The sequence below is a fragment of the Hypomesus nipponensis genome, chromosome 11 (genome assembly GCF_054491055.1).
Source record: "Hypomesus nipponensis isolate SF chromosome 11, ASM5449105v1, whole genome shotgun sequence".
NCBI classification, from domain to species: domain Eukaryota; kingdom Metazoa; phylum Chordata; class Actinopteri; order Osmeriformes; family Osmeridae; genus Hypomesus; species Hypomesus nipponensis.
The window spans coordinates 1,772,501-1,798,672 of NC_140371.1; the positions used below are offsets into that span (position 1 = coordinate 1,772,501).

General features: G+C 44.0%; 2 protein-coding genes across 7 annotated transcripts; one reads left to right on the forward strand and one right to left on the reverse strand.

Annotated features, from left to right (window-relative positions):
- Positions 1–10,462: 10,462 nt before the first annotated feature.
- LOC146267673 (uncharacterized) lies at positions 10,463–16,537 on the forward strand. 2 transcript variants are annotated; one of them, XM_084667034.1, is made up of 18 exons: positions 10,463–10,685; positions 11,118–11,327; positions 11,530–11,620; positions 11,714–11,822; positions 11,899–11,988; positions 12,090–12,482; positions 12,654–12,749; positions 12,894–13,126; positions 13,271–13,449; positions 13,593–13,686; positions 13,800–14,144; positions 14,246–14,363; positions 14,439–14,530; positions 14,671–14,788; positions 14,939–15,040; positions 15,131–15,301; positions 15,955–16,104; positions 16,238–16,537. In XM_084667034.1, the coding sequence occupies exons 1-18, from the start codon at positions 10,585–10,587 to the stop codon at positions 16,465–16,467; spliced, it is 2,922 nt and encodes a 973-aa protein (XP_084523160.1). In that variant the 5' UTR covers positions 10,463–10,584; the 3' UTR covers positions 16,468–16,537. The 2 variants fall into 2 exon arrangements, with proteins under 2 accessions (XP_084523160.1, XP_084523161.1); XM_084667035.1 differs by lacking the exons at positions 10,463–10,685; positions 11,118–11,327; positions 11,530–11,620 and having other exon boundaries at positions 11,906–11,988.
- Positions 16,538–20,509: 3,972 nt separating this feature from the next.
- On the reverse strand, positions 20,510–24,970 carry LOC146267674 (uncharacterized). Of its 5 annotated transcripts, none has more exons than XM_084709956.1 (9): positions 24,564–24,970; positions 23,952–23,971; positions 23,559–23,759; positions 23,302–23,464; positions 21,803–22,194; positions 21,284–21,380; positions 20,892–20,959; positions 20,741–20,784; positions 20,510–20,591 (listed from the first exon to the last, which is right to left on the reverse strand). In XM_084709956.1, the coding sequence occupies exons 3-9, from the start codon at positions 23,757–23,759 to the stop codon at positions 20,525–20,527; spliced, it is 1,032 nt and encodes a 343-aa protein (XP_084566082.1). In that variant the 5' UTR covers positions 23,952–23,971; positions 24,564–24,970; the 3' UTR covers positions 20,510–20,524. The 5 variants fall into 5 exon arrangements, with proteins under 5 accessions (XP_084566082.1, XP_084566085.1, XP_084566084.1 ...); XM_084709959.1 differs by having other exon boundaries at positions 21,809–22,194; positions 23,952–24,161; XM_084709958.1 differs by having other exon boundaries at positions 23,952–24,161.
- Positions 24,971–26,172: the final 1,202 nt, after the last annotated feature.

Here is a 26,172-nt window from a genome sequence, read left to right on the forward strand (position 1 = left end):
CTTGTGTGTCTTTCTGCCTGTGAGCCTTTATGCCTGTCTGTCTTTATGCCTGTCTGCCTGTCTTTCTGTCTGTCTTTCCACGTGTCTTTCTGCCTGTGTGTCTTTCTGCCTGTCTTTCTGCCTGCTTTTCTTTCTGCCTGGCTGTCTGTCTTTCTGCCTGTCTGTCTTTCTGACTGTCTTTCTGCCTGTCTGTCTGCCTGTGTGTCTTTCTGCCTGTTTGCCTGTCTGTCTGTCTTTCTGCCTATGTTTCTGCCTGTCTGTCTGTCTGTCTGTCTGCCTGTGTGTCTCCTTTCATTCTGTCTACCTGTTCATGGATGGAGTGACGTCTGGTGCTGTCTGTCTGTCTTTTCATGGATGGAGAAGCAACTGGTTCTGTCTGTCTGCCTGTCTGTCTGTATGTCTACCTGTTCATGGATGGAGTGGTGTCTGGTTCTGTCTGTCTGTCTGTCTGTCTGCCTGTCTATCTGTCTACCTGTTCATGGATGGAGTGGTGTCTGGTTCTGTCTGTCTGTGTCTGTCTGTCTGTCTGTCTGTCTGTCTGTCTGTCTGTCTACCTGTTCATGGATGGAGTGGTGTCTTTCTGCTTACTTGGGATGGTGTAACAATAATCAAATCTCCTGGAATGTGTTAATGAGTAAAGGCAGAGGGTGAAAGGCATGGGAGTGCTGGACAGATCAGCGGAATGGGGATTTTTGTGGAAAGGGAACATGTTTGTCAAAAGACAGATAGAGTGCTCCTAATTACTCACTTTGTCACTCGCAAAATGACTTTTTATTGGTTGCTTATCAATAAGCCCCTCCCTCTGACCAGGATCTGAGGTACTGGAGAGAGGGGCCTCCTGCGTGTGTGTTTGATGTGTGTATCTGTGTGTGTGCATGAGTGTGTGTACATGTGGCGATGGGTGTGTGTGTCTTGCAGGTATGCCTGCAGCTATCTGGTGTTTAGAGGAGTAGGTAGGCGAGGTATGAAATGCAGGACAGTAACCTCACTAATCAATCAGCAAACTGAACAAGGACATGATACAGAGACAGCACACAGACAGACAGACAAACAGACAGCACACAGACAGAAAGACAGACAGCCCACAGACAGGCAGACAGACAGACAGAAAGCACACAGACAGACAGCACACAGACAGAGACAGACAGACAGACAGACAGACAGACAGACAGAAAGCAGACAGACAGCACACAGACAGACAGACCGAAAGCAGACAGATAGACAGCACACAGACAGGCAGACAGCACACAGACAGATAGCACGTTGGATAGGGGATAGTTGGATCAGGGAGTCAGGTGGCTGAGCGGTTAGGGAATCGGGCTAGTAATCCAGATAGTAAGGTTTCCAGTTTGATTCCCGGCTGTGCCAAATGACGTTGTGTCTTTGGGCAAGGCACTTAACCCTACTTGCCTCGGGGGAATGTCGTTATGCTTACTGTAGGTCGCTCTGGATAAGAGCGTCTGCTAAATGACTAAATGTAGTGTAATGTATGGATAGGCGTGTTAGTGTAGCATGTTGGTGTGGCGTGTTAGTGTAGCTTGCTAGTGTAGCATGTTAATATAGCATGTTGGAGAGGCGTGTTAGCGTAGCGTGCTCATGTAGCATGTTGGAGTGTCCTGCTACTGTCAGGAAGGTTTTTACTCCCACAGGAAGCTTCAGACACCATAAATCCTGCAGGTGTTTTTACAAGGGGTCTGCCGGTTCTCACTCTCCACATCTCCACCGCACTCTCTTCCTCTCTGTATGTCTCTCTCTCTATGTCTCTCTCTCTATGTCTCTCTCTCTATGTCTCTCTCTCATTCTGTCTCTCTCTCTATGTCTCTCTCTCTCATTCTGTCTCTCTCTCTATGTCTCTCTCTCTATGTCTCTCTCTCTCATTCTGTCTCTCTCTCTATGTCTCTCTCTATGTCTCTCTCTCTATGTCTCTCTCTCTCATTCTGTCTGTCTCTCTATGTTTCTCTCTCTATGTCTCTCTTTCTATGTCTCTCTCTCTCATTCTGTCTCTCTCTCTATGTTTCTCTCTCTATGTCTCTCTCTCTATGTCTCTCTCTCTCATTCTGTCACTCTCTCTTTCTTTCTCATGTCTCATCTTCCAACCACACATACACACACACACACACACACACAACACACACTCAACACATAAACACATTCCACACACACACTGTTACACACGTACACTTTCACAGGCTCTATTTTGAACGTGCTTCTGTTCGTCAGGTTCTGTGTCGTTTTCTTCCGGAACATTCCTCTGCTGGAGGTTTTATCACTCAGGCAACACAACCAGACCAAGCACACAACCAGACCAAGCACACAACCAGACCAAGCACACAACCAGACCAAGCACACAACCAGACCAAGCACACAACCAGACCAAGCACACAACCAGACCAAGCACACAACCAGACCAAGCACACAACCAGACCAAGCACACAACCAGACCAAGCACACAACCAGACCAAGCACACAACCAGACCAAGCACACAACCAGACCAAGCACACAACCAGACCAAGCACACAACTAGACCAAGCACACAACCAGACCAAGCACACAACTAGACCAAGCACACAACTAGACCAAGCACACAACCAGACCAAGCACACAACCAGACCAAGCACACAACCAGACCAAGCACACAACTAGACCAAGCACACAACCAGACCAAGCACACAACCAGACCAAGCACACAACCAGACCAAGCACACAACCAGACCAAGCACACAACCAGACCAAGCACACAACTAGACCAAGCACACAACCAGACCAAGCACACAACCAGACCAAGCACACAACCAGACCAAGCACACAACCAGACCAAGCACACAACCAGACCAAGCACACAACCAGACCAAGCACACAACCAGACCAAGCACACAACTAGACCAAGCACACAACCAGACCAAGCACACAACCAGACCAAGCACACAACCAGACCAAGCACACAACCAGACCAAGCACACAACCAGACCAAGCACCTCTGAAGTCCTGCTGTCATCAGCAGACCTGCAGCACACACACACACACACACACACACTCACACACACACTCACACACACTGACAGACACTGACAGACACACTCCATACCCCCAACATGGGATCCCCTATTAGGAATCTGGGAAGTGAATGTGTGTGTGTGAACGTGGATTTGTGGACGTGAGAGAGTGTGTGTGTGTGTGTGTGTGTTGTATGTGTGTATCTTTTGATAGACCTGACCCGGAGGTGAAGAGGCTAATACTTTAGTCACGTTTTCAAAACTCTTCACACAGCGAGCACAGCAGAAGTACATGTGGGCTAAACTGTGGACCATTTATCATTGCTTTGGCACAAAATGCATTCAATGACTACATCTTTCAAATTACATTAATTAGATTCTCACTTCAACACAACAACTGCCAAAACTGTATGTACCTACAGGCCAATTTGCACATGCTTACATATTGTTTTAAAAACTGTTTCAGTAAACTTCAGTTCAAAACAATAACAATACAAAACAGAATAAGATAGAAATTTGCTACATTTTTACAGTAATATTGTAATGAAATATTTTTTTCATCAAAAAATAAAATGCTATAAATGATCTCTGTGGAAGGGTTGTGCTAGGTGAGGAAAGGGATGCAGAGAGAAGAAACCAGCCAACATTTGTATGGGACAATGTGGCATGTGGCATGGGACAATATGGTAGTTTGAGTGCATTTTGAATGTGCAATTCACTGCTGTGCCGAGCTGAAAGTTGGTTAGGAGAAATGCGTTAAGAGTTTTGAAAATGTGAATTAAGTATTGAGAAATGTATCCTAGCGACTGTAAACAGATGTTGTGTTGAACATGACTGCCATCTTCTGGCCTCCTCGGTAGGCAGTTGTGTATGTGAGGGCAGGCTGGTTGCTGTCTGAACAGCCTCTGAGGGCAGGCTGGTTGCTGTCTGAACAGCCCTCAATCAGTGTCTCTCAACTTGCAGACATGCTCACACCTTTACTGCGGTCTCTCTCACCACCTTCCATCCCATCTGTGCCCCCAGCCCCTCTTACTCACCTCACTTCCTCCACCCTCCTCCACCCCTTCCCTAACCCCCAACCCTCTCTCCTCCACCCCCTTCCCGAACCCCCAACCCTCTCTCCTCAACCCCCTCTCTCTATGTCAAGCTCCCCTTGCTCGTCCCTCCTTGCTCGCCCCTTCTCACTGCCCTCCTAATGGACCATGACACTGCTTCTGTACCAATCGTGTTGAACCCCTGGACCTCCCTGACCCCAGCGACCCCCGGCCCCCCTCCCCACAGGCTACTTCCCTGTACCTCCACTCACTCTCTAAACAAGCAGGTTCCAAAACAACGGGTTGCCATGGTTGCAGTTCTGGCCTGAGGGAGAACATGCCCCCTACCCCCCAGCCCCTCCTCCCTACCCCCCAGCCCCTCCTCCCTACCCCCCAGCCCCTCCCCCCTACCCCCCAGCCCCTCCTCCCTACCCCCCAGCCCCTCCCCCCTACCCCCCAGCCCCTCCTCCCTACCCCCCAGCCCCTCCCCCCTACCCCCCAGCCCCTCCTCCCTACCCCCCAGCCCCTCCTCCCTACCCCCCAGCCCCTCCCCCCTACCCTCCAGCCCCTCCTCCCTACCCCCCAGCCCCTCCCCCCTACCCCCCAGCCCCTCCTCCCTACCCCCCAGCCCCTCCCCCCTACCCCCCAGCCCCTCCCCCCTCCCCCCAGCCCCTCCCCCCTACCCCCCAGCCCCTCCCCCCTACCCTCAAGACCCCCTCCCCATCCCCCAGCCCCCCATCACCACCAGCCCTGGAGGACGACAGGGAACTAACTTCTGTCTACAAAGAAGGTTCACCGCATCGCCATTCTACGGAAAATAATGTCCTCACATATAACGTCGGAATTAAAAACTATTCCGACGTTATAATTTAGGTGAAAAGTTTACTTGGCTAGCACGGACACACGCACACAACTGCAACACACACCACATATGCACACACATTTAAAACACCACACACATGTACAGTGCAGATACTGAAAGCAGGTAGAGGTTGTTTAGTCTAGGGCTGGTCATGACATCACCAGACTATAAAACGGTAGCTCTAGGCCATCCTGTTGAAGTAAACAGACTACAGACCAGACTACAGTCTGGCAGACCTGATTGATTAGAACACACACACACCACTAGTGGTCTATCACAAATACCAGGGGTGTGGCATTCTTATCTCTGGCCAGACAACAATTACATTGCTAAGTCATAGAACCATAAAACCACATTATATCTAAACAATCCACATAAAAGAGTCCTTGGAAAAGTCTTACAGATAACAACAATAACTAATCAATCAAATGGATTGAGAGCTTTGGTAGAGACATCATTCATTCAAGAGAGTGCGCAACTACAAAATCTTCGGCATTGATTTCAGTGCACATTCAGTTTTTTGGGTTCATGTAATATAAATATTGCCTTGGACTCATGTGGTTATTCTGTGCAGTCAAACATCAACTTGTAAGTTCGTAGTGCAGTTTATATTTCAAGGTAATGGTACTTTGCAACATCAGCTCTCCGCCTGAGAGGCCTCCTGTTACCGTGAAGCACCCTATTAGGAACTTACTAACGTTCAGATCTAATCTGCCAACAGGTTATCTTTAATGAGCATCGTCATGAGCTGTTTATATCAACTGTTTCGTCAGCAGAGAGTGGTGACTGCCATACTCTGTCAGCAGGGAGTGGTGACTGCCATACTCTGTCAGCAGGGAGTGGTGACTGCCATACTCTGTCAGCAGAGAGTGGTGACTGCCATACTCTGTCAGCAGGGAGTGGTGACTGCCATACTCTGTCAGCAGGGAGTGGTGACTGCCATACTCTGTCAGCAGGGAGTGGTGACTGCCATACTCTGTCAGCAGGGAGTGGTGACTGCCATACTCTGTCAGCAGGGAGTGGTGACTGCCATACTCTGTCAGCAGGGAGTGGTGACTGCCTTACTCTGTCAGCAGGGAGTGGTGACTGCCATACTCTGTCAGCAGGGAGTGGTGACTGCCATACTCTGTCAGCAGGGAGTGGTGACTGCCATACTCTGTCAGCAGAGAGTGGTGACTGCCATACTCTGTCAGCAGGGAGTGGTGACTGCCATACTCTGTCAGCAGGGAGTGGTGACTGCCATACTCTGTCAGCAGGGAGTGGTGACTGCCATACTCTGTCAGCAGGGAGTGGTGACTGCCATACTCTGTCAGCAGGGAGTGGTGACTGCCATACTCTGTCAGCAGGGAGTGGTGACTGCCATACTCTGTCAGCAGGGAGTGGTGACTGCCATACTCTGTCAGCAGGGAGTGGTGACTGCCATACTCTGTCAGCAGGGAGTGGTGACTGCCATACTCTGTCAGCAGGGAGTGGTGACTGCCATACTCTGTCAGCAGGGAGTGGTGACTGCCATACTCTGTCAGCAGAGAGTGGTGACTGCCATACTCTGTCAGCAGGGAGTGGTGACTGCCATACTCTGTCAGCAGGGAGTGGTGACTGCCATACTCTGTCAGCAGGGAGTGGTGACTGCCATACTCTGTCAGCAGGGAGTGGTGACTGCCATACTCTGTCAGCAGGGAGTGGTGACTGCCATACTCTGTCAGCAGGGAGTGGTGACTGCCTTACTCTGTCAGCAGGGAGTGGTGACTGCCATACTCTGTCAGCAGGGAGTGGTGACTGCCATACTCTGTCAGCAGGGAGTGGTGACTGCCATACTCTGTCAGCAGGGAGTGGTGACTGCCATACTCTGTCAGCAGGGAGTGGTGACTGCCATACTCTGTCAGCAGGGAGTGGTGACTGCCATACTCTGTCAGCAGGGAGTGGTGACTGCCATACTCTGTCAGCAGGGAGTGGTGACTGCCATACTCTGTCAGCAGGGAGTGGTGACTGCCATACTCTGTCAGCAGGGAGTGGTGACTGCCATACTCTGTCAGCAGGGAGTGGTGACTGCCATACTCTGTCAGCAGAGAGTGGTGACTGCCATACTCTGTCAGCAGGGAGTGGTGACTGCCATACTCTGTCAGCATGGAGTGGTGACTGCCATACTCTGTGAGCAGGGAGTGGTGACTGCCATACTCTGTCAGCAGGGAGTGGTGACTGCCATACTCTGTCAGCAGGGAGTGGTGACTGCCATACTCTGTCAGCATGGAGTGGTGACTGCCATACTCTGTCAGCAGGGAGTGGGGACTGCCATACTCTGTCAGCAGAGAGTGGTGACTGCCATACTCTGTCAGCAGGGAGTGGTGACTGCCATACTCTGTCAGCAGGGAGTGGTGACTGCCATACTCTGTCAGCAGGGAGTGGTGACTGCCATACTCTGTCAGCAGGGAGTGGTGACTGCCATACTCTGTCAGCAGGGAGTGGTGACTGCCATACTCTGTCAGCAGGGAGTGGTGACTGCCATACTCTGTCAGCAGGGAGTGGTGACTGCCTTACTCTGCCATACGGAAGAACCACCACTGACATACATGTACACACACACACCCGTACACGCACATATGGTACATACACACACGCTTGCACACATCCTCACACAAACTGGAACACACATACACAAAACACACACACACTACACTGTCTGAGTGTCTACAATACAGACACACTAAAACAATAACTCCCTAGTCTCTGCTTGTTTTTTGGTCTAGGTAGATCGAGCATGGTTTTAAGGACCACTGTTTAAGTTGGCAATGCTTCCCTGTGGATGTGCATGTAAACTTATGATAGATGATATTTGGGTTTCTGGATTGAAATAAAGACTGTTGTTTTGAGGAGATTTGGTTACTCTGTGTTGTTGCAGTGGAGGACAGATGGAGAGTTCTGGATTCATCTGAGGTCATCTGTTCTTCTCTCAGTTCCACAGACATCTCACTGTGAGATGCAGTGTGCATGCCCAATCATGTCCTCTCTGTGAATCCAATATTAACTTTGATATTATTTATATTTTACAGCCCTAAATGATGGAATACTTTCAAAATATTAAGAGAGAAGAGCAGGGTAGGAGGAATAAAGGGAGAGGGGGGTGGAGGGGAGGGAGAGAGGGAGGGATGTAGAGGAGGAGGGGAAGAAGAGAGGAAGTCTCTTACAGCCCTAATGAAAACAATGCCTGGGCGCAGGGGAGTACTGGGGGAGGGAGGGAGGGAGGGAGGGAGGGAAGGAGGGAGGGAGGGAGGGAGGGAGGGAGGGAGGGAGGGAGGGAGGGAGGGAGGGAGGGAGGGAGGGAGGGAGGGAGGGAGGGAGGGAGGGAGGGAGAATGGGAGGACTGGTGGGAAGAAGGTGGAGAAGGAGGGATTGGTACAAAGAGGGATGGAACAAAAAGTGCAGGAAGAAGAAAAGCATGGAGGGATGGAGGAGATGAGAGCCCAGGACAGGAGGAGAGGATTCATCTGAATCTGTGGTCAGAGCTCTACTGGTTGATGGATCTCCAGGTGCACATAAGAAAACATCTCTTTATCATCTGACATGATGCATGTGTGTCTCTAGGTGCTTCTCCAGACCTCTCCCATGACACACTGTATACACACAGACAGGCAGCCCACCTGAGAGGCATAACTCACACTTAACACACACACACATTCACACACACACACACATACACGCACACACACACTCACTCACACACATAGGTAGGCTCTCCTGCCAAAGTAAATTCCTTGTCTGTGCAGACTTTCATGGTGAATAAACACCAATTCTGAATTCTAACACACACACATGCACAACACTCACACACACAATCTGTATGATACCATTCCTCAATCGAAGAACAGTGTCATCCAAGACCATTCCCCAGTCTCCCAGACACGCACTCTCTGAGATATAGCTCATCCACACTAGACCTGTTGAACATGGGCAAAACAATCTCACACACACACACACACTATTGAGAACATGTTTAGGAAATAATGGCTATTGAGTTGGCGAAATAAGTCACAGCACTTACTCAAGCATCAACACACAAACACAAGCAGACACACATGCTCAAACTCATTTTTGCAATCATGGTTGATGGCTTTACCAAACAACCTTTTCTCTGCTGAGATATTCTCTTTGTTTCTCCCTCCCTCTCTCTCTCTCTCTCTCTCTCTCTCTCTCTCTCTCTCTCTCTCTCTCTCTCTCTCTCTCTCTCTCTCTCTCTCTCTCTAGCGCTCTCTCTCTTTAGCTCTCTCATTCCTCTTTTTTTCTTTATCTTCCCTTTCTCTCACTCCCACCTACACACAAACATCCGCACACACACACATGCACACAACCTAGGAGACCTCCACCCAGTCCTGAGTGTCCCAGCTCCACTGATCTAATAACCTACTGGACCAGAACAGAGTAGAGAAGCTGAAGAGGAGAGAGGGAGAAGACTGAAACAAAGAGAGAGAGTAGGAGAGAGACAGACAGAGAGAGAGAGCACACACAGCACACACACACAGCACACACACACAGCACACACACGTAACCACACAGACACACACACACACACAGCACACACACATACTCAGACAGTATCACACGTATTTCTATTATTGCACTTTATTGCCTCTGAAATTTCTCTGCTCCAACCAGATGTGACACCTAGATAAAAGAGAAAGCAGGGAGAGAGAGAGAGAGAGAGAGAGAGAGAGAGAGAGAGAGAGAGAGAGAGAGAGAGAGAAAGAGAGAGACTGAGAGAGAGAGAGAGAGAGAGAGAGAGAGAGAGAGAGAGAGAGAGAGAGAGAGAGAGAGAGAGAGAGAGAGAGAGAGAGAGAGAGAGAGAGAGAGAGAGAGAGAGAGAGAAGGAGCCCAGGACTGGGGGAAGTTCAGAGGTTTCAGAGTGTCAGAGCCATCTTTCTCAGTAAGCTACTCCTGGAGCTGGCCTCAGGCCCCAGACATGAGTCACTCACACACACACACACGCATGCACACACACACACGCACCACACAGGCGCACACAAATGCATGTACACACACGCGCGCAGCCACACACACACACACTCACCAACACACACACTCACCAACACACACAAACACACCCACACACAGAACACAAACACATGCTTCCGTAAAACATACACATGCAACACACAAGAGAATCATGTGTCAAGTTATCTGAACATAAGATCATCTACAGTCTCTTCAGTCTCTCTTCAGTTGGACTCAAACTCACACGCTGGCGTTCCTGCTCAACACCAGCGACAGGCAGACAGAACTGAGTCTGGACAGCTCTCTTCTGTCCCCTAGTGGACAGAACTGAGCCGGACAGCTCTCTTCTGTCCCCTAGTGGACAGAACTGAGCCGGACAGCTCTCTTCTGTCCCCTAGTCAACCTGACCTCACAGTCTATTCGTAACATAGTGTACGTCTTTTTGTGTCCCTCGATTTCGTATACTATGTTACGAAAAACCAAACCACAAGGTGGCGCTTCACCCGAAATGTCACCTAAAATGTGTGTAGCTTATCGTAAATTCAAATTCAAATTCTGCCTTCATATCCACAATAAAAATTATACAAATATGAAATATATATTACTGTACACTATTTACATATTTTTCTCTGCTTTAAAGCTCAATTCTGAAGTGTTTTGTGAGCACCCGTTTATGGCATTTTAACGGGACGGATCGTCAGTATTTTCAGTATGGAATTACGCCTTGACCTTCATCAATCGCCTGTCAATCAAAATGTGACATCCTTGGTTACGGCGCTGACAAGTGACGTCCATTGTTTTAGAAGTTGGCGGTAAGTAACCAGCTAAAGATGTTCAGATTATTTTTTATTTATTGTAAATGCAGCCTTTCATGCCAAAAATGTGTAATTTTATGTAATAGTTAAGCAAGTAAACTCAAGGTAACCATGGGGATGCTCCAAAGTGGAGTTGTAGCTTAAGTTTGTGAAAGTGCATGGTAATAAATGCATGTTAGCCATGCGTTAGTAAAAAGGCTAATTAACGGTACGCTAGCGTGGTCAGTCAGAGTATTCATGAAGGCATTCGGTTAATTCATTTAAAATACTAATAATATCTATTTATGTCTCCCCTGTCCTTCCCCTGTGTGTGTGCACCTTCCCCTTCTTTAATTGTACGTTTTGCTCCTTCCCAATATCTTCACCTGTCTTCCCCCCCCCCCCCCCCCCCCCCCCCCCACACACACACACACACACCTGTCTCCTCAGATTCCTCTGTCATCTCTCTCTAACATTGCCCTCCATAGTCTATTTGTCTACTTGTTTGCCTCTCGTCTCATTGCCTGTTGTCCATCTGTCTGTCTGTCTTCCTGTACTGTATATTTATTGTCTGTCTGCCTTGTCCTTTTGTCCTTCTTTGTGCCCGCCATTTCTGGCCCGCCCCAACGGTTCTTTTAAGAACCAAAGTTCTGCTATCAAGTAAGTTTAACATTGAAACAATAGTAGGTACCATATTATGACCGTCCTTTATGCTACCAATATGTAATACATATACAATAGAAGTCCCCTGATATGTGTAGTGACCTACATTTTTTAAATTATTTTTTGACACAAATATTACAACTATCTAAGATATCAGTTAAGATTGTAATATGTTGGCCTGTAATTTACTTTTCCATAGAATGGCTTCAAAGGAAGATGCTGAGGATGCTCATCTTAGGGAGCTTCTGAAACAAGGTCAAGTTTATGCGAAGGACCTTAATCCTGAACCGGTAATAATGATGATGAAACTAAAACTGTGTGAACAGTACACTAGTACCTTAACTTGGTCATTATTCCAGTTAATTACATATATCTTTTTGTAGGCTAAGAACAAAAAAAGGACCCCAAAAAACAAGTTCAGGATTAGTTGGAGAAAGAGAGATGTGCGGGGAGTATTAGTCCCACAAACAACGAAAAGGCGATCTTCAACTGGTAAGTTGAATATTTAAAGGTTCTGGAGTAATGCAGCATTATAGGATGCATTTCTTCTGAATAATTGTTCTCTCAGCACCCAGGGCTGGAATGAAAAAAAGCAAGGACACTGTCAGTGACACACAGGACCTTGTTGAGGACAGGGATCATCAAGAATCAGTTCTTTGTGAGTAACAAATGTTTTTATTTTAGTTTGAACAGGTAATGCCAAACTCAAAAATACCTCTCCAGTTAATGTTCTGTACTACCAATTTCTTTCATCTACAGATTCCCTTCTTCAAGCGGTCAAAGAAATGTTACTCGATGGTCAGCCAGCAGCCCCTGAGTGTGAGAAACACACAGAGGCACAAGATTGGGGAATTCGAAATGCCTGTTCTGCAGAGAGGTGGAAAGTGTCCCGCCCGCATCTCATCAACAGCATGCTGTCAGATGAGGCAGTATTGCCCACCACCTGCCAGTGGTGTATGCAAGGAGTGGCTGTGATGAGGTGTAGTGAGTGCTTACCTCACCAGTATCTGTGCATGGCCTGTGACAAAGAGCAACACACCAGACATGTTCTGCACAACCGGAGATCCCTGATCTCAGGCTACCTCCACTCTGTGCCTCCCACCTCATTTGTCAGCCAGGATGCTGACGGGCAATATTCCCTAACCCACCAAGGTAAGGTGTTTGGTCATGAAACCTCCTCTAAATGTCTATTAATGTAATCTAACGTCAATACTGTAAAATGTTGGATATGGCTTGAGGCACTTATGCAATGACTATTAGGACATTAGATGCAAGATTACTAATACACAATCCCCATGCTGTGTCTTTTAAATATCTTTGTAGCTCAACTTCTACCTTTAGAGGTATCAGCCTGCCAAACCTGCCAGCTCCCCATGACTGTTAGTGTGGGGAGGTCCATTGTTTTAGTGACCATGAATGGTGAGTTTTACACATTTTCATTTAAGGATAACAATCATTTTATTAATCTCACATGTGAACACGCCTACTCTTGCAGGTAGCAGTGAATATCAACAAACACATATTGCCATTAAATTATGTCCTGTGACATTATTACCACTTTAGGTCGCTATGATCTTGTCCTCCCTGAAGCACATTGTCAATGTTGTGCCTCTCACTGGACACCTGCGCTGGAAGACGTTGTGCAAAGTGGGTACTGGCCAGGGACGGTCAACTTCAATAGCCTGTTTCATGTTGACGTTTTCCAGTCATACCTGGAGTTAAAAATGTCAGCACCTGGACTGTCCCGTCTGGCATTTACCACAATGCTAGACAAAAAAACCAGCCGCTTTGGAAGAGTGAGTACCGTGTGTGGCACTAATAGTGGATATATTCATCACTGCCTGGTAAACTATACACATTGTATATGTTTGGACAAATAAGATAAGAAATAACCTACATAGTATCAGACTATTCACTGATATATTTTTTTATTGAAACAGAGTGGTAAAATATCTGGAGACACTTTCCACCAGAGTTTCATGGAATGGGCCATCTGCAGATATGAGGTTGACAAGATGTGCCAGGAGCAGCCGTTTGTCTGCCCTCCATGCACTCCTGAAATGCTTGCGGTAGCAGTGGATGGCAATCGCAAGCATTATCGTTTCAAGAAGGCAGGGAGGTATGTAATGCAAACTATTTACTGGTAACTCCTAAGGTATCTGGACAGTAATCTTCCACTTCCACGTTAATAGAAATAATACAATGTAATAAACATTGTGTAGTAGAGTACCATCTGTTAACAGATTGAACTCCTTTGTGTAGTCAGGACAGTCATGGGCACTTGGAAGGTGTTTTCCTTTGCGAGGACAGCAAGGTGTCAGAGTTTGTAGACCATGTCCACAAGGCCACCAAGCATGTAAGTCATTTCTGTTGGTGACGTAGTTATTATTTGATTACAAGTTTGAATTTTAAATATTGTGTAGACCTTCATTGAACATTTTAAGGGATTTTGTGTGTGTTTATCTGAAGGTTCCCGGAAAGGGTGTCTGTGGTGGTGCTGAATTTGCTGCTGCTAAGGAGATCTCCAGAAAATCTAGCAGCAAGCTTGATGAAGAGGGCATTGAGCTGGCTGTGTGCAGGCATGGCACAATCCTTAGAGGCCTTAATATGTTTAGGGGGGAAATATATGCATATGCCCTCTACTTGCAGAAGGAATTGGGCAACACTGCAACTTTCTTCTGCACTGATCTTATGTGCAAGTACTGGCCCTACTTGCAGAAGGTCTGCAGAGTATGCCCAGAACTACAACATCTTCTAGGCATGAAGCCCTTTCTTTCTGTCCTCCATGCAAAGGCCCATGGAATGAAGTGTGAGGTACTGAACCAAACCTTTACTTCCTTACCTTTGTTATGGTTCCAGTTAACATAATCTGTACATATACTGGATATAATATAGCATTTCTTCTGGCCCAATAGATCAAATGGGGTGGGGGGTTCCAGGAGAATGCTGCCTGCACCCTGGGAGAAGAAGTGGAGCAGGCCAACGCCTTCCTCTCCAGGATCGCCATTTCCACTAAATATATGTCAAAAGCTGGTAAGCATATTGACTTATTTCACATCAACATGCATTCTAGAGGATGCCCTTGCACTGACCAATGTTCCTTTGCAGCTCGCACTGACATGATCACACTATTGTGCATGGGATGGAACCAAGCCAAGGTCCAGAACATGAGCTCCTACCTCAGCAGACGATTCCTGAAGGTACCTTGGAATGTTCTCAATGCAATAAAGCATATATATATATATATATATATCCTGTTGGTCAACCATCTCATTCAGCCTTTGTTTTAGTCATACGTCGTAAAGTGCATAAGCATTTGGGTTTTTCGTTCCTTATTTAGACCAAGCAAAGTCTGGAACAACAAATAAACAGCCTGGAGTCCTTAACGACAGAGCTGTCAGTTGACAACTCTACAATACTGCAATGGGTGACCGATGTTCAGGAGTGGGCTGAGAGTGGTATGTCCGTTCACAAAATGAACATTATATAATTTTACTACTGCTGATAGACTACAAATGTCATATGAATGACTGTCGATCTGGGTTTAGCAAGAAAGTGCATAAAAGTATTTTCTGTCCTCAACTTGGGTGTTCTCTTTTCTTAACCAGCACCAGTGGAGGACAGTGGTGCACCTGTGGAGTTGCAGAAGAAGATGGAGGAAATGTCTGCCAGCATCAGGCAGAGGACTCATCGGCTGTATAGGCAGAATGGTTTGTTAGAGAAAAAGATTCAAGAAACCAGGGAACCAGCCATGGCCATAATGTCAATCTAGGACACATGTCTATGTTAATGTTTTTCAGACACAAACAAGGGTCGCCACAGGATGAGAGCCAAAATAAGAGAGGAGAAAGGGAAGCTGGCTGCTCTGGTCCTGGAACACAGTACACTTGTCCAGCCATCCGAAAGAGTGGAGTCAGTGGAGTTAATCTTCCAGCCGGAATACATATTCCCCTGGCACGTTTCAACATCTGGTATGTAGCCTATAATTGTCATAAAAGTGAGCAAATCAAAGTAGTGCTTTTAATGTTGTCCAGCACTTTTCGCTCATGCTTCTTATGGTTACTTCAATTAAAGTTTCCTTCAAATTGTAATATATTTCATGATGTTTTTGCGATGAACTGTGCTGACCGTTAAACACTGTGTAACATTTTTTTGTTTGTTTGTTGTGATTTTCCTGAGTGCATTTATATAACATTTAGTCATTTAGCAGACGCTCTTATCCAGAGCGATTTACAGTAAGTACAGGAATATTCCCCCAAGTAGGGTGAAGTGCCTTGCCCAAGGACACAACGTCCTTTGGCACGGCAGGAAATCAAACTGGCAACCTTACGATTACTAGCCGATTCCCTAACCGCTCAGTCACCTGACTCCACCTGAGCAGTAAGTTATTTCCTAACTGCTTTTAGATAAAATTAATAGAAATTGGCGAAAAAGGTTTGTGGGTATTAATAGCCACTTTCGATACTTTAGAGGCAAAGGCAATTAGGAAATAACACTTAATACTTATGAGATAAAATAGTTTTACAAAATGTTATCATTGTATTAATGTATTCCTATTATGTTGTGTTCTTAACCACATAACTGTCTTTTGTACTTATTTTTGTTAAACAACTTTTTGCTTCAGATACTGACATTCTCACAAAAAAGAAGGTCTTTGAGAAGGTCATGGGTATCCGGAGGCTGGAGGAGGAAGAAGTGGTCCTCGTCAAAGAGATGAAGCAGCACTGGGAATACCTGAAGAGACGTCTCGAGGTCTTGGAGCAATCAATCTCTGGTAAAAAAAAAAGTGTGCATGTACCCATTAACTCATTTTACATTTTTGCAATTTAGTAGCAGTTTCAATTAGGTTACTCTTGTGTTTTCCGTTGAGGGCGCAAATGTTTAAATAAGCTTATTTATTTATTTAGGTGACTGTTGGAACCTGTCACCAAAAGGGAGGAAGGGACTCCAAAGTTTGCGCCAGAGGAAACTTACAGAGATGAAGTCTCACCAGGCTGTAGTGAGACAGACATATCTCCAACACCTTCACCTGGATCTTACAGAACCTGACCTGGACCTGGAAGAACTCCTGGAAGAGGGCCAGGAATGTTTAAGCTCTGACACCAGCTCAGATGATGACGACGATGTCAACACCTAGGCATCAACCAAATATCCGTTATGCATTTGAATTTGGGTATTGTGAGACAAATAAATGCTTTTCTAGAACACTTTCTTGACTGGAAATCAATACATTTTACTTTTCTTGCTTCAGGTCTATGTACTTGTTTTATCAACAACATGCTCTACATCAGATCATGTAGCCTACCACTGATATCCCATAACATCTGCTACCCAAAAAAGGCATTACAATATATTTGCATGTTTCTATTCCCCTTATTTCAGGCAGTAAGACTCAGTAGTAGTTAACGAACACTGTACAATACATATTTTGGCTCATATTTACATACTAACCCTTCTTTCTTTCTAACTGTATTACACCCTCCACAGACTCTGCCTGTCTTTCTGTTTCTGTCTTTCTGTTTGTCTGTGTTTGTGTGCATCTTCAGTGATCCAGTCCATCCTACCTGCACAAGATCCACACCTGCGGTCCAGTTTCCAGTTTCCCAATAACTTGCGGTGACATACCCTGGTTTGCCCTCCACTCACCGCCAGATCGTTGTTTTTACAACCTGGTAGCTACGTTCCCGGCCTCCTTGTACTTCCAAGTCTATTATCTACTATTTGTATTCAAAGTGTTCTAATATTGCACTTTCTTGTGTCCCATGGATTTTGTATTTTATTGTCCAATAAACTTTGGTATTATTTTTATAAACATTGACTCGTATGGTTGGACTCACTTATGTAAGCCTACAAGCAACCATCTGATCCTTTGCTTGGTGGAGGTAAGAGTAGACTACCTATGAAGAGAAGACCTAGATTAAAAGTTAGGCCATTATAAGCGGATGTAAATTTGTTATCCTATTAACACCACATTGCATACAATTTTAAATTATGGATTCCTTGTGGCTGAATATGAATGATCTGTACTGTGAGTGTGGCGCGATGACGTCACATTCTGAATAATCCATGCCTTTATAAAGGTGATATATAAATACAATTTATAATTTCATATTATATATATTAATAAATTATATATTCTCATTGAATATGTTGAACACGTGGTAAGACTCAAGTTTCAAGTAATTGAATAGGTCTTTACATAATGTGCGCTACACTTAACTAAAATGATAACCATAGTGAATTTACATGGACTACAAAAATGGCGCATATTAGCGTTAAAACACATAAGCGGGGTTCTGGGAAATGTAGTTCTATTTTTACTTTCAATTTAAAAACTAATTTTAGGAGAAGATCTTTGTCCTCAGTTACATTTAAATCACTTAATATGACAAATATACATTCATTGGTCTTTTATGAAAGACAAAATGTATCAGTACTCGAAAAGTCAACATTTAAATGTCTTTATCTGTAACCTTTACTAAACATTATTTCACATCATAATCTTCAAACATGGTTCCAGTATGATGTGAAGAGGGTCAATATTGGTCTAAATACAAAATCCCAGGCTGATCCTAGCCTCAGCTAAAAAAGAAAATTGAATTGAATTTTAGGAAATTACCTTTTCTAGGTGGCGCTGTTGATCCGCTGTAGGGGCTAGGGTTATGAAACTGAAAGACACAGTTTATCTAACCCCAAGTATTCACTGTACCAAGCCAGGACTATGTGCCATGAAAGGAACCCTAACCCTAATTACCATCCTACTACTAAATATAGGGCTTTAAGGTGACCCCTGGCAAGGGGTCAAAGCTCAATATATCAGATAAGGGTTTACAGGAATGTGTCAAACTTACATAAATGAACCTGCAAGCTAAGATCTTTCCAAAAATGGGTTTGATTTTGTCATACGACAAAGTCTTTTTAAAATCCAAATCTACCATTGCAGTGAGGATCTTTCCAAGTATAGATTCCAAGACCATTCATAATCTAAATAGACTACATCAGTGGTTAAAGTCAAATTATGTTTAGGTGGCACATAGTCCTGGTTTAGCACAAACAATATCAGGGTACAGACCCACTTGTGCATTTGTTTATCCCCAAACTTTAAAGATGACTATTTGCTCTGCATAAGACATGGTCTAAAAACAGACTGTGCTAGGGTTAGGGGTTTGTTGTCCTTGGTGGTACATGTTCGTGGCTTGCCCTGACAAATATTTTGGACTAATAAATACTTTTTTTCATATGGCCTTACCTCTAAGTCAGATAGAGGCTCAACAGCGCCACCTTGAAATGTTCATTTTCCAAATCTAAAATGTGTCTTGTACTCCAATGTATGCTGCTACCGGGCTGAAAATTTGCATGTTGCTTCATTGAGACATTCTATGCAGAGTGTGACAAAAACATTTAAAACTTGAATATAATATAAATAAAAAGTATGAAAAAAAGACATTCCAAAGTTTACCTTTGTAGTGCTGATTATATATAATGCTTATTGATCTATAAGACATGTACATTTTACATTTCTGATTAATCTGATATAAAATTGGAGATGATATTGGTGTAAAACACAAATTACTAAAAGAACTACAAACGTATTCCATTAAACAATAAATCAAGATGTTGAACGACGCCATATTTGTAGTTCAACTACATGTTTCAAAGTTTACATGTTTAGGGTTTGAAAACAGAACATCTTAACGATTTATCACATACGAAGTATGAATAGATTATAATATAATGGTGGTGTTTAAGAGTTAATCAATATTACGCATTAAATTAAGCATTAAATGCCTTAGTTGGCAATGTAGTATTCTAAATTAGATGACTCATCGAGGGATTAGCCTACCCATGAGACTTTTGGTGTATTTGACTTCATGCAGCACCGGCGGCACAGACAGCCGGCCTGGCTGACTTGAGGCAGTGAATGCCATTGGCTGGTCCGCGCCGCCGGCGCTGCATGAAGTCGAATACACACGGTCGAATGTACCTTTTGTGTAGGCTAGGCCTAATTATATCATGGTGTATGGCAAGAGTTGGTGGCTATATTTAGCCGGTTTGGTTTGTCATCATGTGTAATTTCGAATAATTAAACACATGTTATTAGAAACCATCCGATTACTTCGTTTTACGATTGTTTGGAATCTCGTTTGTTTTAAAGAACGACAGTTAGCTATCATTAGCTTTCAGCTAACTCAGGGTTCCGTTGGGATAAGCTACACAAATATTAGGTGACATTTTGGGTGAAGCGCCAACTTGTGGTTCGGTTTTTCGTGACATAGTGTACGAAATCGAGGGACACAGAAAGACGTACACTATGTTACGAATAGGCGTAACGATAAGATACACACATTTTAGGTGACATTTCGGGTGAAGCGCCACCTTGTGGTTCGGTTTTTCGTGACATAGTATACGAAATCGAGGGACACAGAAAGACGAACACTATGTTACGAATAGACTGTGAGGTGCCAAACACACGCAGAACTTCATTAACGCTCATCATTTTACGTCATCATCCAAACTCGGATTTTACGAAGGTCACTAATAGATATTAACGTGTGTGGTAATTATTGACATAGTTGTCTGGAGTTATACAGAGTTAAATCAGAAGTTTTCAAAAGAAATCTGAAAAATTCAAGACGGCTGCCAGACCGCCCTTCCAGAGCTGGCAAGAACCGGGCCTGTATATACAGCCTATATATTTGGCGTATATATGGCACGCAAAATAGATGTGTAAACCCGTGTCATAGATACGCAGAAGTATGGGAGACTGGGTTGGGGACACAGAAAGACATCCACTATGTTACAAATGGACTGTGAGGTCAGAGATCCTCGTCATATCAGACAGAGCCATAACCTTCAAAACGACAGCATTGACAGCGACACATTGTAACACTTGCATGTCAGGCAAAAAGATAGTCTGGACTAATAACATTCAGAACATATCACTCTCTTGTCCATCCTTGGTGAGAACTTGGACTGGGCCCCTGGCCGCCCTTATGTGTTGATCACTGCCTTTGTTTCTTCCTAAATGTTTCATCTTCCGTTAATGCAAATACATGTTCTATCAATTTTAAACACTGTTTAATGTTCACAGCTGTACTTCATTGTTTACATACTTTTAATGAACATGATTGTCTAATTACTGAAATACTGTCATCACAAAACCAAACCACACACCCACATTAAAAAAAGCAAATTTAATCTTTATTAATCACTTTTGGAAAATTGGCTGAAGGCTCCCAGGTGTCATCCCATTTTTCGCCGCTGTAAAACATATAAAAACATTTGAATAACTGTGAATTACGGCAGGGTGTTAATGTCCCCTACTCAGATATAACTCAGATAAAATACAGTATACAGATAAACACACACAGCTAATTAGACAGTTTACATACTTTACAGGAATTACTTACCAACCATAACAAGGTTGCCACCGCACGAGGACTTCTTCCCTGTCCTAAGCATTTAACATAAAGAAATCACATGGAAGAAAGGTTTTGATCTGGTAAATGTATGAACATACATTTATGTTTTAAGTATTTAAGAAACCCCAAAACGTTTTACCTCATTTTTCCTCTTGCCTACTACTTCTTGAAAGAGAAACACCTTCTTCTTTGCATGTACACGGCAAACTGCAAAAAAAGGTAAACAAAATAAAATAATGACTTATATTTAGTGGTGTTCTATGTAATATTATGACACATTAGGGTAAATAATGTACATTTTGGTGATGATTATAGAGTAACGTGTCTTTAATTACTCCCTATCCCTAAACATGGCCTCTTGTCTACCACTAACTCTGAAATCTAAACAATGCCAGTCTGTCCACTGTGGGAGGTGGTGTCTTATTAGGTTCCAATAAGAGTACAAATCTACTTCAAATAATGCCTTCTGGTATCTCTGGGAGACAAACATCAGTATAACCAAGAACATGCTTATTGAAAAGCATGGTCAACCTTTCTTTTTGGGGGGGATGGTTGAACCACTCTTTATAGGCCGGCTTCTCTTCCTTTCCTGGATTGCATGTTTAGAATGAGCCGGAACAGTGGGCCCCTAAAGAGGAAGTATAAAGCCAAATGCATCCATTACAACAACAGCACTTCCTGTATTACAATGGTGTGTCTAGTGGAATTAGTCCACCTAATCAGCAGCAAGCTTCGCAATCAACTGTTGTGTCATAAATAGACAGATTTGACAAATCTTAAACAACTAAACTATGCAGTGACTAGCATTTAAAAAATGTCTCATGCAATGAACGTGGTCACTGTACAAACTGTAGATATGATATTATACTGAAGTGAGTGAGACCAATATATTTGAAATATGTGTATCTATGGGTAAATTCCTGCCTGCCAAAGTAAATTCCTTGTCTGTGCAAACTTTCATGGCGATTGAAACCCCTTCTGATTCTGATTATATATTGTACAGTTTCATATATCCTTTTCTGTATTTCTCTGGAGAGCAGCATCTCTTACACATACAGGAGTGCGGGGGCTGATGTCCCCAGCTTCTGCAGGAAGGCGGGGACTGATGTCTTCAGCTTCTGCAGGAAGGCGGGGACTGATGTCTTCAGCTTCTGCAGGAGGGCGGGGACTGATGTCTTCAGCTTCTGCAGGAGGGCGGGGACTGATGTCTTCAGCTTCTGCAGGAGGGCGGGGACTGATGTCTTCAGCTTCTGCAGGAAGGCGGGGACTGATGTCTTCAGCTTCTGCAGGAGGGCGGGGACTGATGTCTTCAGCTTCTGCAGGAGGGCGGGGACTGATGTCTTCAGCTTCTGCAGGAAGGCGGGGACTGATGTCCTCAGCTTCTGCAGGAGTGGGGGGGCAGATGTCCCCAGCTTCTGCGATATCATTGTTTCTGTAGAAAACTGAAGAAAAATACATATAAATGCAAATGAGTATATGATAATTATGAGGTATGTACATTGTTGTTTTAAGTGTCCACTTCCTAAGAACAAAATCCGGGTATGTGTACACTGATCAGCCATAACATTATGACCACTGACAGGTGAAGTGAAAAACACAGATTATCTCATTATCATGACACCTGTCAATGGGTGGGATATAGCCTATTAGGCATGAAAGTGAAAGTTTTATGTTGTCAAAAAGTTTTATGTCTTCAAATTCCACAGATCTCAATACAATCGAGCATCTGTGGCATGTGCTGGACAAACAAGTCCGATCCATGGACTCCCCACCTCGCAACTTACAGAACTTAAAGGATCTGCTGCTAATGTCTTGGTGCCAGATACCACACACACTTGTTCCGGGAGTACAATGGTACTTAGGAAGGGTTTGCTGGACCCAATGTTAGTTTCCTCAAGGATCACAATGACTCTTGCTTAGAGACTTGTTGCTCTTGTTGGTTAGTGGCAACTGATTTAAATTGTTATACTCGCTGTGAAATATCTTTTTACTGTTGCTTGCTTTTCTTCACGTACACTTGCACTTATAGCGATTCATGTTGTTTAATTGTAACTTGTTTAACTGCATGCTCTTATGATTCTTCCCTTTGGCACTTAATTTTGGTTGTTCAGAATAAGTGCTTCGTGTTTTGGCTACCCGCATTGTTTTTGGGGATATCTTGTTGTTATTATCAGTGACCTATGCACTTTGTAAAGCTCTCTCTTGGAAGTCGCTTTGGATAAAAGCGTCTGCTAAATGAATAAATGTAAATGTAGCACATATTCAGAGGTCTAGTTGAGTCGAAGGGTCAGGGCTGTTCTGACGAGGAGAAAAAGGGGGTCCTACAGAATATTAGACAGGTGGTCATAATGTTATGGCTTTAGGGACTCTACAAATTATCTTATCCTGAACCTGATAAAGTTATGAGGGGAAATTACAATTATTACATTGCCAACCCGAAGTATGCCTAACACATCTGTCTACATGTTGACATGTTTACATGACCATGCTCAACACATCTGTCTACAATATGTCTACACACATATATCAACACTGGGTCTGTCACCTACTTGTCAAAGCACTGTCAAAAATGTCCTTTATGGTTTTGATGGCTGTCCCATTCACATCCATAAATTCCTGAGGACACACCACCTCAGACCAGCCACAGGACATTTTGGACTTGCGTCCCAGGAAAAGCAAGGGGACGAACCCAAGCTTATCTAATTTGTGTACCTGAAACAATGAAAGGACAACATGTATTAGTCACTCATGCCGTTCACTTAGTTCTTGGTGAAGAGACAGGGACTGAAGATTTTTGTTATCCTACCATTAAATTGGCAGAGTTAAGGACTTTGGGGATGTTATTTCCCTTAAGAGTCGTTGCAGCCCACTGGGTGTCATAGCGTTTCTTCTGTGACTCCAATTTACTCTTCATGGGCTGGACTGCTCCACACAAAGGACACTTTTTGCATGCCACCCTGATGTGGCCTTTGCAGGAGGTGCAGCTCTTTTTGGTAGAACCGGCCATCTGAAAAGAAAGTTCATTTCACTTTTGTTGTGCAGATGTGCTTTTGATTTTCATTTCCATCAGTTTATCTTTCTGGCAACCATACTATGTTAAAGGTAGTTTGACAAGGCGGACATAGGCTTGAGATTTTATTATTATTGGATTATGACAATACTAAATTAAACATGACTATTGTTTAAATGTTAAACTTACTTGACAGCAGAACTTTGGTTCTTAAAAGAACCGTTGGGGCGGGCCAGAAATGGCGGGCACAGAGAAAGACAAAAGGACAAGACAGACAGACAGACAATAAATATACAGTACAAGAAGACAGACAGACAGATGGACAACAGGCAATGAGACGAGAGGCAGACAAGCAGACAAATTATGGAGGGCAATGTTAGAGAGAGATGACAGAGGAATCTGAGGAGACAGGTGTGTGTGTGTGGGGGGGGGGGGGAAGACAGGGGGAGGATATTGGGAAGGAGCATAAAGTACAATTATAGAAGGGAAAGGTGACCACAGGGGAAGGACAGGGGAGACATAAATAGATATTATTAGGATTTTCATTTAAATTAAATAACTGAATGCCTCCATGAATGCTCTGACCACGCTAGCTTACTAACGTTGCTAATGGCTAACATGCATTTATTACCATGCACTTTCACAAATTTAAGCTACAACTCCACTTTGGAGCATCCCCATATTTACCTTGAGTTTACTTGCTTAACTATTACACAATTATGACACATTTTCTGCCTGAAAGGCTGCATTTACAATTTTTTTCCAAAAATCTGAACATCTTTAGGTAGTTACAGTACTTACCGCCAACTTCTAAAACAATGGACGTCACTTGTCAGCGCCGTAACCAAGGATGTCACATTTTGATTGACAGGCGATTGATGAAGGTCAAGGCGTAATTCCATACTGAAAATACTGACGATCCGTCCCGTTAAAATGCCATAAACGGGTGCTCACAAAACACTTCAGAATTGAGCTTTAAAGCAGAGAAAAATATGTAAATAGTGTACAGTAATATATATTTCATATTTGTATAATTTTTATTGTGGATATGAAGGCAGAATTTGAATTTGAATTTACGATAAGCTACACACATTTTAGGTGACATTTCGGGTGAAGCGCCACCTTGTGGTTTGGTTTTTCGTAACATAGTATACGAAATCGAGGGACACAAAAAGACGTACACTATGTTACGAATAGACTGTGAGGTCAGGTTGAGTGGACAGAACTGAGTCTGGACAGCTCTCTTCTGTCCCTTAGTGGACAGAACTGAGTCTGGACAGCTCTCTTCTGTCCCCTAGTGGACAGAACTGAGTCTGGACAGCTCTCTTCTGTCCCCTAGTGGACAGAACTGAGTCTGGACAGCTCTCTTCTGTCCCCTAGTGGACAGAACTGAGTCTGGACAGCTCTCTTCTGTCCCCTAGTGGACAGAACTGAGTCTGGACAGCTCTCTTCTGTCCCCTAGTGGACAGAACTGAGTCTGGACAGCTCTCCTCTGTCCTTTAGGGCAGTGGTTTTCAAACTTTTTTTTCGGCGACCCACATTTTCAAAATGACAAACCATCGCGACCCAAATGATATGAAAAGGGGTGTTTGCAAATGTACAATTTACCTACCGTTATTATTTATTTGTTCACGTTTTAACAAAAATAATTAGTTCTAAAGTATCTATGACACCACAGCTGCCTTGCTAATGCAAGTTTGTGTTTGATGTGATGCTACCTCGGAAAGAAAGATAGTTACTTTCACATTTAATGCCAGCGCGCAGCGCGCGAGCAAATATTTGGGGGCTTTATTTGAGCGCAAAATAGTTTTTGAGCTTTATGTTAAATAAACACAGCCGTTTTTTCATTGGTAAAACTTTGTCTAGTGAAGGTGATGTCTATTTGCCTCAATTTTTCAGCCCCACCCTTACGTTTCTTTGCCTGGTTTTCCATCGTTATTCTTCTCCCGGTGCTCCCGATGGCCAGTCCGGTACTGCGGGGCTGTGCCGTGGTGGTGGATTTTCAAGTCATAGCATTTTAAATTCTCGTGCTGTCAGGGGGTGCTGCAGCACCCTCAGCACCCCGAGTTCCCGCGGCCATGCATATGTATGTATTTGTTTGAAGCTCATGATCCGATGTTTCTGGTTGGACTTGGACCTCTGTTGACTTGTCTGGCTCTGGCACACGCGTTCTTTTAGTACCTTTTCTGAAGCCAGGCTAACATAACGACTTAACTCCGAAACTCTTTGGAGGACCAAACCTGCCATATTTAAAAATGAATGAATTAATAAATAAATGTCCACATCCATGCATTTAGACATAAATAAATGAATACATGTACTAATTAATGCACAATTGTCAATCAATATTACCTTATAATTTACATGTATTTATGTATTTATTTGTGTATTCATTTATTTATTCATTTAT